This window comes from Urocitellus parryii, chromosome 11 (genome assembly GCF_045843805.1).
Source record: "Urocitellus parryii isolate mUroPar1 chromosome 11, mUroPar1.hap1, whole genome shotgun sequence".
NCBI classification, from domain to species: Eukaryota; Metazoa; Chordata; class Mammalia; order Rodentia; family Sciuridae; genus Urocitellus; species Urocitellus parryii.
Window position 1 is genome coordinate 100,605,721 of NC_135541.1, and position 13,515 is coordinate 100,619,235.

Sequence of the window (13,515 nt, forward strand, 5' to 3'; positions counted from 1 at the left end):
TTTACTAGCCTGAAATCACCTCTTCCGTAACTGAATGAGCTGTGATCAGTAGAACATGGGGATGATTACATCATCTCTTTGAAATGGCGGCTGCTGTCCTCCTCTGTGGTCCGACCAGTGTCTGGAACCAAACTGGACCGCTTCTCTCCTCTGTCTCAAAGCTGAAACTCAGCCCTAAGCGCTGCCAAAGTCCTAGTGCCAAACCGCTAGAGGCCGTTCACAGACTCAGGCCTGCGGGGCCCAGTCCAGCCGCCTCCGTGGCTGGCGGGATTGTGTCCCTGCTCCGCGTTGCTCCGAACCGGCTGGAGGGGGGTGGGGTGGCAGGAGTGTGGATCCTAGCGCTGAACCGCCAGAGGCCGTTCACAGACTCAGCCCTGCAGGGCCCAGATCAGCCGCCGCCGTGACCGGCGGGATTGTGTCCCTGATCCGCGTCACTCTGAACCGGCTGGAGGGGGGTGGGGTGGTAGGAGTGTGGATCCTAGCGCTGAACCGCCTGAGGCCGATCCCAGACTCCGCCCTGCAGGGCCCAGATCAGCCGCTGCCGTGACCGGTGGGATTGTGTCCCTGATCCGCGTTGCCGAGATTCAGTCGCCTGGGACAAACTGACCCCTCACACAGACTTACTAGTTATCGGCAGGTCTCCTTCCCGTGGAATATTGTTAGAAGATCTTCAGCAGGTCCCATGCAAGTGTATTTATGTGTCTCTCTGATCCTGTTACTGCGGAGGTATAGAAAATGCTGCTTGCTCGCCGGGCGCCATGTTGGATCCCTCCTTGTCTTTTCATACTGTTCGCGTTTCTTTCTGCTTGGTGAAACTGTTGTGTTTTTGAAATTTTCCCTCTATTTATTTATATTGCTCTTGTATAGTTGAAAAAACTCCCTTGCAGGGCAGGTAGTGGCTGTGATCCTCCTCCAATTGGGGTGATCTGTCTACCACGCTGGCAGGCCGCTAGGTCTGCTCTGCCGGTCGGTCACAGGTCTGCCTACCCTGCAGGCACGTGGGGCAGCTCTGTCACTCCGCAGGTTGCTGGGCCTGATCTGCTGGTGGTCACAGCTCCGCCTACCTTTCAGGCACAGGGGGAGGGAGCGGGCCTGCCCCTCTGCAGGCCACTGGACCTGCTCTGCTGGTGGGTCGCAGGTCCGCCTACCCTGCAGGCGCGTGGGGCAGCTCTGTCCCTTTGCAGGTTGCTGGGCCTGACCTCTAAATTTTCAAAATAGTTTCTAATTATCTTCTGTATTTCAATAGTGTCTGTCATGATAGTTGCTTTTCATCACAAATTTTAGTAATTTGCATTTTCTCTCTTCGGTTGGCTAAGGGTTTGTCAATTATATTTATTTTTTCAAAGAAACAGCTTTTTGTTTTTTCAAGTTTTTAATTGTTTATTTTGTTTTAATTTTGTTGATTTCTGCCCTGATTTTAATTATTTCCTGTCTTCTATTACTTTAGGTGTTGATATGTCCTTCTATCTCTAGGGCTTTGACATGTAATTTCAGGTCTTTTTATTTGTTGACTTTTTCTTCTTTTATTGAATGAGCTTAATGCAATGAACTTTCCTCTTAGTACTGCCTTCATAGTGTCCCAGAGATTTTGATATTTTGTATAGGAGCTCTCATTTACCTCTAATAATTTTTTTAATCTCCTCCCTGATGCCTTTTGTTACCCATGTGTCATTCAATAGTGCATTATTTAGTTTCCAAGTGTTAGTGTAGCTTCTATTTTTTATTTTATTATTGATTTCTAATCTCACTTCATTATGGTTAGAAAGAATGCAGAGTAGTATCTCTATTTTTATATTTGCTAAGACTTGGTGTGTGGCATAACATATGGTCTAGGGAAGGATCCATGTGGGGAGGATCCATATGGGGAGGATCCATGTGCTGGTAAGAAAAAAGTGTATTTGCTCATGGATGGATGGAATTTTCTAATATGTCTGTTAAGTCTAAATCATTGATTGTTTTATTGTTCTATAGTTTTCTTTTTTCACTTTTTGTTTGGAAGATCTGTCCAGTGGTGAGAGAGGTGTGTTAAAGTCACCAGGATTATTGTGTTGTGTTCTATGCAATTCTTGAAGTTGAGAAGGGTTTATTGATATACATGTTGCCCCATTGTTTGGGGTATAGATATTTATGATTGTTATGTCTTATTGATGTATGAAATGTCCTTCTTTGTCTCTGTTCACTAACTTTTGTTTCAAGTCCACTTTATCTGATATGAAGCTGGGAACCTTGCTTGTTTACTTGGTCCATGTGAGTTGTGCATTTTCCCCCCTCCTTTCACCTTCAGTCTTTGTATGTCTTTTCCTATGAGATGAGTCTCTTGAAGGCCACATATTGTTGGGTCTTTTTTTTTCTTAAGTCCAATCTGCCAGTCTCTGTCTTAATTGATGAGTTTAGGACATTCACATTCAGGGTTATTATTGAGATATGTTTAGCATTCCTGGGCATTTTGGTTTATTTTTTTAACTTGACTTTGTTTCTTCTTTGACTATTCCTTTACTGTAGTTCCTCCCTTTGCATAGATTTATTTATTTTTATTTATTTATTTATTTTCATTTCCTCCTCATGGAATCTCTTGCCAAGAATATTCTGTAGTGCAGGCTTTCTCAAAGTGAATTCTTTTGACTTTTGTTTATCATGGAAGGTTTGTATTTCATCATCAAATCTGAAGCTTAATTCTTGGTTGGCATCCACTTTCTTTCAGAGCTTGGTATATGTTGTTCCAGAATCTCCTAATTTTTTTTAATTGCTTTTATTTTTTAAATACATGACAGCAAAATGCATCCCAATTCTTATTACTCATATAGAACACAATTTTTTCATATCTCTGTGTGTATATAAGTATGTTCACACCAATTCACATCTTCATTCATTTCCTTTGGATACATTCCACCATCATTACTAGCTCCCTGCCCCCTCCTTTTCCCTCCTACCCCTCTCCCCTATCTAGAGTTCCTCTATTCCTCCCATGCTCCCTCTCCATACCCCACTAGGAGTCACTCACCTTATATCAGAGAAAATATTAACCATTGTTTTTTGGGGATTGGCTAACATCACTAAGCTTTACCTTCTCCAACTGCATCCATTTACATACAAATGCCATGATTTTATTCTCTTTTATTGCTGAGCAATATTCTATTGTGTATATATACAACATTTTTAATCCAATCATCTAATGAAAGGCAGATAGTTTTGTTCTACAGTTTAGCTATTATAAATTGTGCTGCTATAAACACTGGCTGTGTCCCTGTAGTATGCTGATTTTAATACCTTTGGGTATAGACTGAGGAGAGGAATAGCTGGGTCAAATGGTGGTTCCACTCCAAGTTTTTCAAGGAATCTTCAGACTGTTTTCCGTATTGGCTGCACCAATTTGCAGTTCCACCAGCAATGAATGAGTGTGCCTTTTCCCTCACAATCTCTCCAACATTTATTGTTGTTTGTATTCTTGATAACGGCCATTCTGACTGGAGTGAGATGGTATCTTAGAGTAGTTTTTATTTGCATTTCTTTAATTTCTAGAGGTGATGAACATTGTTTCATATATTTGTTGATTGATTGAATATCCTCTTCTGAGAAGTGTCTGTTCATGTCCCTTGCCCATTTATTGATTGTTTTTTTTTTGGTGTTTAGCTTTATGAGTTCTTTATATACTCTAGAGATTAGTGCTCTATCTGATGTATGAGGGGTAAAAATTTGCTCCCAAGATGTAGGCTCTCTATTCACCTCACAGATTGTTTCTTTTGCTGAGAAGAAACTTTTTAGTTTGAGAAGGATCTCCTTGTTTTGAGAGTCTGGGTTGAAAAATCTGCTGAGATCTGAATTAGTCTCCTCCTATATGTAATCTGGTTCTTCTCTCTTGTGGCCTTTACAATTCTATCCTTATTCTGTATGCTAGGTATTTTCATTATAGTATGTCTTGGTGTAGATGTGTTGTAATCTTGTACATTTGGTGTCCTGTAAACATCCTGTGATTGATTTTCCAATTCATTCTTCATGTTTGGAATTTTAAAAAAAATATTTATTTTTAAGTTGTAGTTGGACACAATACCTTTATTTCACTTATTTATGTTTATATGGTTCTGAGGATCAAAACCAAGGTTTGTGCATGTGAGGCAAGTGCTGTACCGTTGAGCCACCACCCCAGCCCTGAAAAAAAATTTTTTTATATTATTTCATTGTGCATTCCTTTGGTTTGAGTCTCTTTGCTTTCTTCTATTCTGATGAAGCATATATTTGGTCTTTTGATGCTATCCCATAATTATTAGATGTTCTATTCATGGTTTTTTACCATCTTCACTATGTGCTCAAATTTTTTAAAAATTAAGATTGTATATTTTGTGAAAGGGGAATCAAAAGAAGTTGGCTGTTAGCAGGAGAAAAATAAAGAGAGAGGTGACTCATACAAGGCTTCCTATTGCCTCTGCAACAGGATGGTGACTTTTAGCACACCTATTAGGGATACCTCTGGTGCAACCTGGCCCACAGGGATCTTAGTGACTGTCTTCCAGGTCGTGGTTGTTTTCCATAGACGGAAGCAACCATGTTCCTAGTTGGCGGTGGAAGTAGTGTCAAGATGATAGGTATCTTGATGTTAGGCTTCCAGGCCCCAGTTGGTGGCTCAATATGGAAATTGCCTCCAAATAAAGATAGCAGAGGTGGCAGTAGAGGTAACCCAAGATGGTGGTGGATGTATCCCAAGATGGAAGTAACCACTTTCCAGTGTGGTGCTAGAAGGACAGAATGTACCATAGAGCTTGGTGGCCTGTTGAGTCATGCCATACTATGCATCTTCTCCCATGGTGGAGATAACCATGAAGGGAGGGCTATGGCAGTGGCTGCAATGTCCCAAGATGGAGGTGGTTTGGGTGGAGCCACCCTTTGGTGGATAGGTATTCCTGTCTACATAGTGTTCCTCCTAAGCCACCCATTTTCAATAATTGAGTGTTAAATAATTTTTATGTCTATTTTTTAAAAATTATTTTAAATTTATATATGACAGTGGAATGCATTTCAATTCTCATTACACATATAGAGCACAATTTTTCATATCTCTGGTTGTATACATAGTATATTCACACCAATTCGTGTCTTCATACCTGTACTTTGGATAATAATGATCATCACATTTCACCATCATTAATAACCCCATGCCCCCTCTCTTCCCCTCTAACCCCTCTGCCATATCTAAAGTTTGTCTATTCCTCCCTATCCCTATCCCACTGTGAATCAGCCTCCTTATATCAAAGAAAACGCTCAGCATTTGGTTTTTGGGGATTGGCTAACTTCACTTAGCATTATCTTCTCTAACTCCATCCGTTTATCTGAAAATGCCATGATTTTATTCTCTTTTATTGCTAAGTAATATTCCATTGTGTATATATGCTACATTTTTTTTATCCATTCATCTACTGAAGGGAATCTAGTTTGGTTTCACAGTTTAGCTATTATAAATTGTACTGCTATAAACATGGATGTGGCTGTGTCCCTGTAGTATGATGTTTTTAAGTCCTTTGAGTATAGACTGAGGAGAGGAATAGCTGGGTCAAATGGTGATTTCATTCTTAATTTTCCAAGAAATCTCCATACTGCTTTCCATATTGGCTGCATAAATTTGCAGTCCCACCAGCGGTGTATGAGTGTAGCTTTTCCCCTACATCCTTGCCAACACTTATTGTTGTTTGTATGCAGAATAGCTGCCATTCTGACTGGAGTGAGATGAAATCTTAGAGTGGTTTTGATTTGCATTTCTTTAATTGCTAGTGATGATAGAAGAGCATTTTCATTAGAGGTCCTCTGAGAGTCATTTCAACAGAAACTATGTGGAAGGAAAAGCAGCAATAAAGCCTGCTTGCCTATTCAGCCAAATTTACATGGATTAGATCTATCATGTGGAATAAATAAAGACACTGTGTAGCAAAACAAGGCATGAGTTGTGAAGAATAATTTACTCAAATATAAGATCTCCTTTTGCTATTTAACTAATAACTACCTTGCAGAAATATATTATTAAGGATCAGAGGTGGGGATCAGAGACAAATACATCTATTATACATCCCTGCGTACACACTTTTACTTTAGGACATATCACAATGCAGGAAGCATATGTCCTTTTAAGCCACTCTTATTAATTTAGTGCTTCTCAATCAAGGACATCACCCCCCCAAGAAACATTTGGTAATATGGAAATGTTTTGGGCTGTCACAATGACACAAAGAAACAGGAGAGTGCACAAGGTAGCTTCCACAACAAGGAATTACCCAGCCCCAATGTCAGTGTTACCAAGGTTATACATTAAACTATGAGCTTCTCTGGGGAAAATTAGTCTTTTATATCACTTTATTCTTCAGACTACCCTACCCACTTGCCTCTAATTAGTATCTGTTAGAGGAATTAATAAAAGGATGGGTGAATGCAAGGATAGATAAATATGAATATGGAGGGATGATGAATAAATGGATAGATAAATAGGTGGAGGGAAAGTCCAACTGCAACTTAAAGGAAAAAATGTTTCTAAACATCTGCTAACTATTGCTAGGAACACTGGGAACCTACAATGACCAAACTTTATACAAATGCAAAATTGTGGAAGAATGAACATCTTTAAACAAAAAAATTCTCTAATTTGATTGACAAAAGTCAGAAATTTCCCAGATATCCAAGCAATAAATCTTGGGAATAACATGGTGATATCTGCAAGGTTTCAGATAACAAGAAATGACGAGTCACCTGAGCTGGTTCTAAAAGGGCATTTCAATCTTCTGTTCTCTAGCAAAAGACACACACACACACACACACACACACACACACACACACTTTGCTTTGACCATTATTTTTTATCCTTCTCTCTTCTTAACTAAATGCCATTGAAGTTACAAATTATAATTCATTAATATTTGCTTTCTAAATACCATCCCTTGTTTTATAAATTTACATGGATTTGATCAGCCTCCCAGAAGAGATTCTTACCATTTTAAAGATCATATTTGTAGAATATGAAGAAAATGAGTACCCTACCAGGAATGAAATGTATGAAAAGAATTTCAATCCAGTGCATATCAAAGGCATATCCAAATTACTTAAGACATACTACTTTAGAGCTCAACCCCCAACCCCTCTCTCTCTTTGCCATTCCTATGTTTTATATAATTCTGATAGTCCAAAACTTCTTCCCTGCTCCCAGCTAACTTTTTGGTTCCTTGTTTGAAGCTTATGTCCCCTTGCCTTTTTCTCTGTCAAAATAAAAATGTTATCAGGACCTCTCTCAATAAATCTTTATTCTACTTAAATTAAGCAACCAATTAATTTACCCCTTTCTTTCACTTTGCCTCTTGAGACTCTGTCAATGCTCCTGGATTTCTGAATCTGTTATTTTCACTGAACTTCATTTACATATACTTTGCATTGTGGTAGCCAAAATTAGAGAAGAATAAAAACACCTACTGTCCAACAAACATAGGTAAAAACAGAATGATTAATCCCCCACCCACTTAATACCACTGTAAGTGTTGTTTTTGTGTCACAGTTGAAAATGATTGCTTCATGAGTAAATAGGCATTCAGGAAAGGCAGGTTGCCTGTGAATCTCAAAAAAGACAGCTTACTTGTCAATCTTTCTCCAAAATTCTGTGTATACCATTTGGTTTTAGTTCTGTTAAAAGCCACAGGATACTAGACTGTAGTGAACTCTCACCTTTTCTGACAAGACAGAAATAAAACAAAGCGAGTATTCCTAACTTGCACTTCTATGGGTTATTAATTTTCTTTCATTCTTGTTGAAATGATTAAAAATGTAAAATAAATAAATCATTTACTAAATTATCTCTTGAACTCCCAAATGCACTGTTTATGTTAAAGATGTCACATTTGCTGACCCTGGGTCTCTTAGCTTTAGTATCACCCTTGAAACCAAGACACATTTTTACTATAAAGTGAGAGTCAAAGTTATTTATTTACTTTTTCCCCCAATCTATACTCCTTAGTATGATTTGTTCCTTCTTCTTGACATCGATACTTAGCTGACTGTAACCCAAAAGGTATTTGACATCTGAAATGGGAGATTTTATCACTAGACTATTTTTCTATAACTGAATTTAATTTATCAAGTCCAATTTTTTCTGTAGTTATCTTTATTTTCTGTCTTTGCACCTACCTGTTCCCAGACCACAGCATCTTCAAGTAATTAGGCTTCCTGAGTAGCTGAGCTTTTGGCTTGTGTGATTGCTATTATATAAAAACTAAAATAATCAAATAAAGTGCTTAATTATCAGCATTGGAGAATAATGACCAAGTACTTCTGCAGAAACCTAGATTTGCCAGTTTTTCTCATGTGGTCAGGGGAATTGTCCCTGGACCCCAATTTTTCTGGTCAGAATAACCAGAAGAAAAACCTTGTAATGAGTCACTGGAGAGGAAAAAAAACTGAAACTGGATATTTTTAAGGTATTGCCTTTTGCCACTGGGTTCAATCCCCAACACTAAAAAAAAAGTATCACTTTTGGCAATTATATCTGTCAATTATGACTTGCTCATTTGTTGCTTAAAATGAGTCCTATTGGGAAGGATGAACACATTGGTCAAATTCATGTGATTTCACTATGAACTTCATCATTATGTACCCATCATGCAAAAGAGGATATTTTACTTGAATTTATTTGGCATCAAAAAAAGTAGCCCACAATGTGAATCTATAAAGTGACGTCAAAATTCTTTTTTTAAAAATTCCATTATATTGCAAGTCTCTTAATAGCTAGGACTAGACATGGAGTTTATTTATTCAGCCCATTTTCTATGCATATGGTAGTCCCTGCCCAAGGAGCTTGGAGCCCCACAAGCAAAGTGTCTTAATCCATTTCTGGGTAATAGTTCCACTGAAGACATCATCCATGCAGTGGGTAGGAACACAGAAGCAAGAATCCTTAAATCTGCCTGTGAGGAAGTGGGCAGACCTCCCAGGGGAAGTAACACCTGAGTGGAGACTTAGGGTTGGAGACAGGAATGAGGGTGGCTGGATGAATTCCAAGAATAGTAAGAGCTTGCAGAATGAAGTATGGCAAGTTCAGCATGTCCGAGAAACTAAGTGGTTTAGCACTAACAGGACAGTAAGTGCAGGTGGAGAGTGTTAGGAGAGTTCTTACAAAATAACACACCTGATCTAGACTATTTGAATCAAACTCTCTGAAGGTGGGCTAAGACTCTCAATATTTTTAAAAAGTGCCTGAAGTAATGCCTCAGCCAGGGTAGAGGGGACTCACTATTATATAAAAACTAAAATAATCAAAAAAGTGCTTAATTATCAGCATTGGAGAATAATGACCAATGAGCTGCTACTCAGCTCTCAATCCTCTTTATAGTCCCATAGTCCCCCCTCCACACTACAGCAACCTGGTGACATTGAAACTGTGTTGCTCTCTGTGCCCTGAAGTGTGAAAGATTCTTAAAGGCAGGAATGTTGCCTTATTTTTCTCTTTCCAGTGCCTTGTGTATTTTTTGTCATATATTAGGCACTTTATAAATAATTGTTTAGTTGAGCAAAACTGAAATATGATGAATAAATTAATCCAAAACAAAAATGTAAAAAAAAGAATAAAAATAATCTTAAAATAAAATCATAAAAGATGATTAAAATAGAAGAAGTCATGATACAATGGTCTAAGAAACTATCAATTTTTAGAAAATATATTAAAAATAATGAACAATAAGCAAATAACTGAATTTTTATCACTGCCTATATTAAAACTGCTTCCCACAAAAAACTTCCCATGTCAACAAAGTAGGAGGAAACACTGATATCCTTCATTGTTTCTTCAAAGCTGCTCATTTTATGGCCCACAACCCCCTTTTTAAAAGCCTAGGAAACCAAAGAGAAAATGCTTTATGATGCAGGCATGGGATCTGGTAGCTCAGAGGTACTTTGCTCTTAAAGAAGTCTAAAACACAGCTAATTCAAACAGTGTAATCAAGCTTCATTTTATCTGGGAAAAAAGAGAACATATCTGGTACATTAGAGTTAAGAAAATCCCAACTTTAATATTAACTCATGATAACTTTGAAAACTCAAAATCCAGTTTAATGAATCACAGATTGACTTGATAGCAGCAAAGATCACTACTTTAAAAATTTAAATAATTTTTAATTGCACCCAGAGTATGCATCTCTTCTCATTTCAACATTCCAATATCACAAATAAAACCAAAGACCCTTTGACAATGACCCTTAATCTAGGCCCCCTTCCTTCATCTCTAGGATAAAAACAGATGGTCACATTTTTCCAAAAAAATCTATCAGTCAGTTCCTTGTAAGTGGTGGGGCATGTTGGTGGACTAATGAGTTCCATGTGTTGAAACCTCATTATTATAACTCATTTGCTATAATATGTGTCCCTTATTCAGACACAATGTTGCATAGATATCACATGAATTGAAAAGTTTTTCTATAATATAAATCCACAGATGATTAGACTGAGAGAAGTGTTGAGTATTTATCACTCAGGGTTTTATCAAAGAAATAGTATCACTACAGTGTTATAGAATAAGGTACAACTTATTGGGATTAGGCTTTGTGCAATGGTGGAAACCATTAAGCAGTCCATATAGGTCTGGTACCACTGAACCTCATGCCAGCCTGAGGCCAGGGATGCCAATATTGTAGAAGATGTGCCATCCTTAAAGACCAGGATGTTGAGATGTCCATTTCAGTTCTCAAGAACATAACAAAGCCAAGTGAGTAGAGTGTCTGGGGCAGAATGAGTAGGTAAATGTTATCTTGAAGGATACTTTCTCTTATGCAAACTGACAACTAGGAACAGCTACTGTAAAAAGTTGCTTTTACATGTACACCAGGAGGGTTGCTTCGTGGGTTGCTGGTCATACAAGTAAACTAAGCAAACTAGTGCTGGTGATGTCACTGCTTCTGTAACCTATCGTATAAAACCCCTCTCCAAGTGTGACAGGTGTGGAACTGAAGGTATTGCAGAAAGGATATGTGTTACTCATCTAGCCAGACAACGCTGAATAAAATGCTGTGAGGCAGACAAGGTACTTCCTGACAAACTCCATAAGGGACAGAGGTGCTATGTGTTCAGTCTATCACCACTGAACCTTCCCTGTGAGCATTTTCTCAATAAAACTTATGACTCATATACTGTCTCTAGGTTTTTTTGTTTTGTTTTGTTTTGGTCTCTCAATAACCTATCTCACTGGCCCAAGTGTACTTTGGCCTGACAGAAGGACAAATGGACATGAAGCAGAGACCAAAGTTAAACCAGTAGTTTCTTAGGAACTTTCTAAGTTGCTGAGGCTGGCTTTGAACCCTGTATCCTCTTGCCTCAGCCTCTGGAGCTGCTGAGATTATAGGCGTACACCATCGTGCCTAAGTCAATACTTGCAATTTTAATAATGCAGGTAACTGTGTAACCTGGGACTTTCATCATAATCATGTCCTTGAATCTGGCTCAGGATTTGGAGGAACTGCAGGGAGAGAGCCAGTAGGAGGTAGGAACTGCAGACCTAGGTGCTGTCCCCACACCATAGAGTGAGCCAGCATACCAGAAGCAACATGGGAGAAGTACACCCATCTTCATACCAAGGTGAATGTTTCATCAATTCTACATCCAAAAACCACACAAACTTTCCATGTGGTGAAATTCAGACAGAAATATACTAAGCAAAATGAGAGATAAGGAAGTAGGATAAAAATGGTAATGAAAATTGAATTAGCATAATGCTAATCAAGAAAAGTCATGATGTTTTCTTAGTTCCTTATTAAAATAGCTCACACAACTTTGACCTTTCTATCAAAACACCATGCAGCCATTAGACTAGGTGAGTGCTCTTGAGAGTCTAACCTCCTTGCACAGCCTTGCAGAGTACCAAGAAGGAGTAGAGTGTTTGCAAATTGCAAGAAAGCAAAAGAAACCCATTTTAATGTCCTCTCTTTGAATACAGCCAGAAATTCCTGTATGTGGGGAATATTACTGTTTTTAAAATAAAAAAAAGTGAGAAATTTTTCCCTGTTCTAAAGGCTTTAAAGTAGCCTGCCCTCTTCCATATGTCCACAAATTTACTTTATTTAAATATTATTCCTTAGGAATTAAGGTTCAGGATTATTATAATCTATGCCTTTCAAATACTTTTCTATGTGATTTCTTCTGTTTTCAGAAGAGGTTTTTCCCTTCCTTCTAATTAGAAGACAAAATGGCCTCAATGTCAGCATGCATAAACAAATCAGAGTAGGCAAAGAAAGGCTTATCTCTGAGTTTTTTCATCGACAAGGAATGTGTGTGTTCAGAGAAGATTATTCTAAATACAATCATTTAAGAGATATTTCGGTAGCTCACTAACTGTCTGCATATTCTCCTCATTGCCACCTTCATTTCTTGGTTCCGTAGTGTGTAGATGACAGGATTTAGAAAAGGAGTCAGAACTGCATCAAACAAGGCCAGGAACTTATCCAGGTGTGTGGAGGGAGATGGCCATGTGTAGAAGAATATCAAAGGACCAAAGAACAAGACCACCACAGTGATGTGAGCTGACAGTGTGGACAGAGCCTTGGAGGAACCAGAAGAAGAGTGTTTCTGAACAGTGAGAATGATGACAACATAGGAAATGATCAGTGTGAAGAAGGAGCCTACAGAGATAAAACCACTGTTGGCTGTGACCATGAATTCCAGTCGGTAGGTGTCTGTGCAGGCAAGTCTGATGAGCTGAGGGAGGTCACAGTAAAAGCTGTCCAACACATTAGGGCCACAGAAGGGCAACTTTACGACAAAAGCCAATTGAACCAGCGAGTGCATAAGGCCAACCACCCAGGCAGCCACTAAAAAGAAGATGCACATCCTTGTGCTCATGATGGTCAGGTAGTGCAGAGGCTTACATATGGCCACATATCTGTCAAAGGCCATGGCTATGAGCAGCACCATCTCCACACCACCAATGAGATGGATGAAGAAGATCTGGGTGATGCAGCCTCTAAAGGAGATAACTTTGTGCTTCCTGAAGAGGTCATAAATCATCTTTGGAGAAGTAACAGAAGACACACCCAGGTCAATGAAGGAGAGGTTGGCCAACAGAAAGTACATGGGAGAGTGTAAGTGAGGCTCAGAAGACACCGTGAACACAATGAGGGAGTTTCCCATGATGCTTGCCACATAAAACATGGAGGAGAAAACAAATAGGAGTAGTTGGATACCCCAGGAGTTGGTGAGTCCCAGGAACATGAACTCCGACACCACAGAGTGATTTGTTCCATCCATTGGCTTTGTAGGAGGTGCTGCCTGAAGGAGGAAAAACAGGAGAAAATGCAAATTATGACAACTCTATGAATAGACCAGGAGGGGATAAGTCTAAGTTATAAAAACCTAGTTTTCATTTAGCATTAAACCAATCTAAATGTCAATTAGTATATGAACAAAGGCTTAAACATCACTAACATATCGGGGAAGTATAAACTAAAATTGCAATGAAATATCAATTTACACTTGTTAAAAGTGTTATTATTATAGAGACAAAATATAACAAGT

The 13,515-nt window shown here is 38.8% G+C and overlaps 1 protein-coding gene across 1 annotated transcript; it reads right to left on the reverse strand.

Moving 5' to 3' along the window:
• Positions 1-12,309: 12,309 nt before the first annotated feature.
• Positions 12,310-13,248, reverse strand: LOC113177004 (olfactory receptor 4F3/4F16/4F29-like). Its single transcript, XM_026381537.2, has one exon. The coding sequence runs from the start codon at positions 13,246-13,248 to the stop codon at positions 12,310-12,312; it is 939 nt and encodes a 312-aa protein (XP_026237322.2).
• Between the last annotated feature and the right edge of the window lie 267 nt (positions 13,249-13,515).

Excerpts from the sequence above, each read along its gene's own strand:
- LOC113177004 (XM_026381537.2), bottom strand. The coding sequence starts at position 13,248 with ATGGATGGAACAAATCACTCTGTGGTGTCGGAGTTCATGTTCCTGGGA.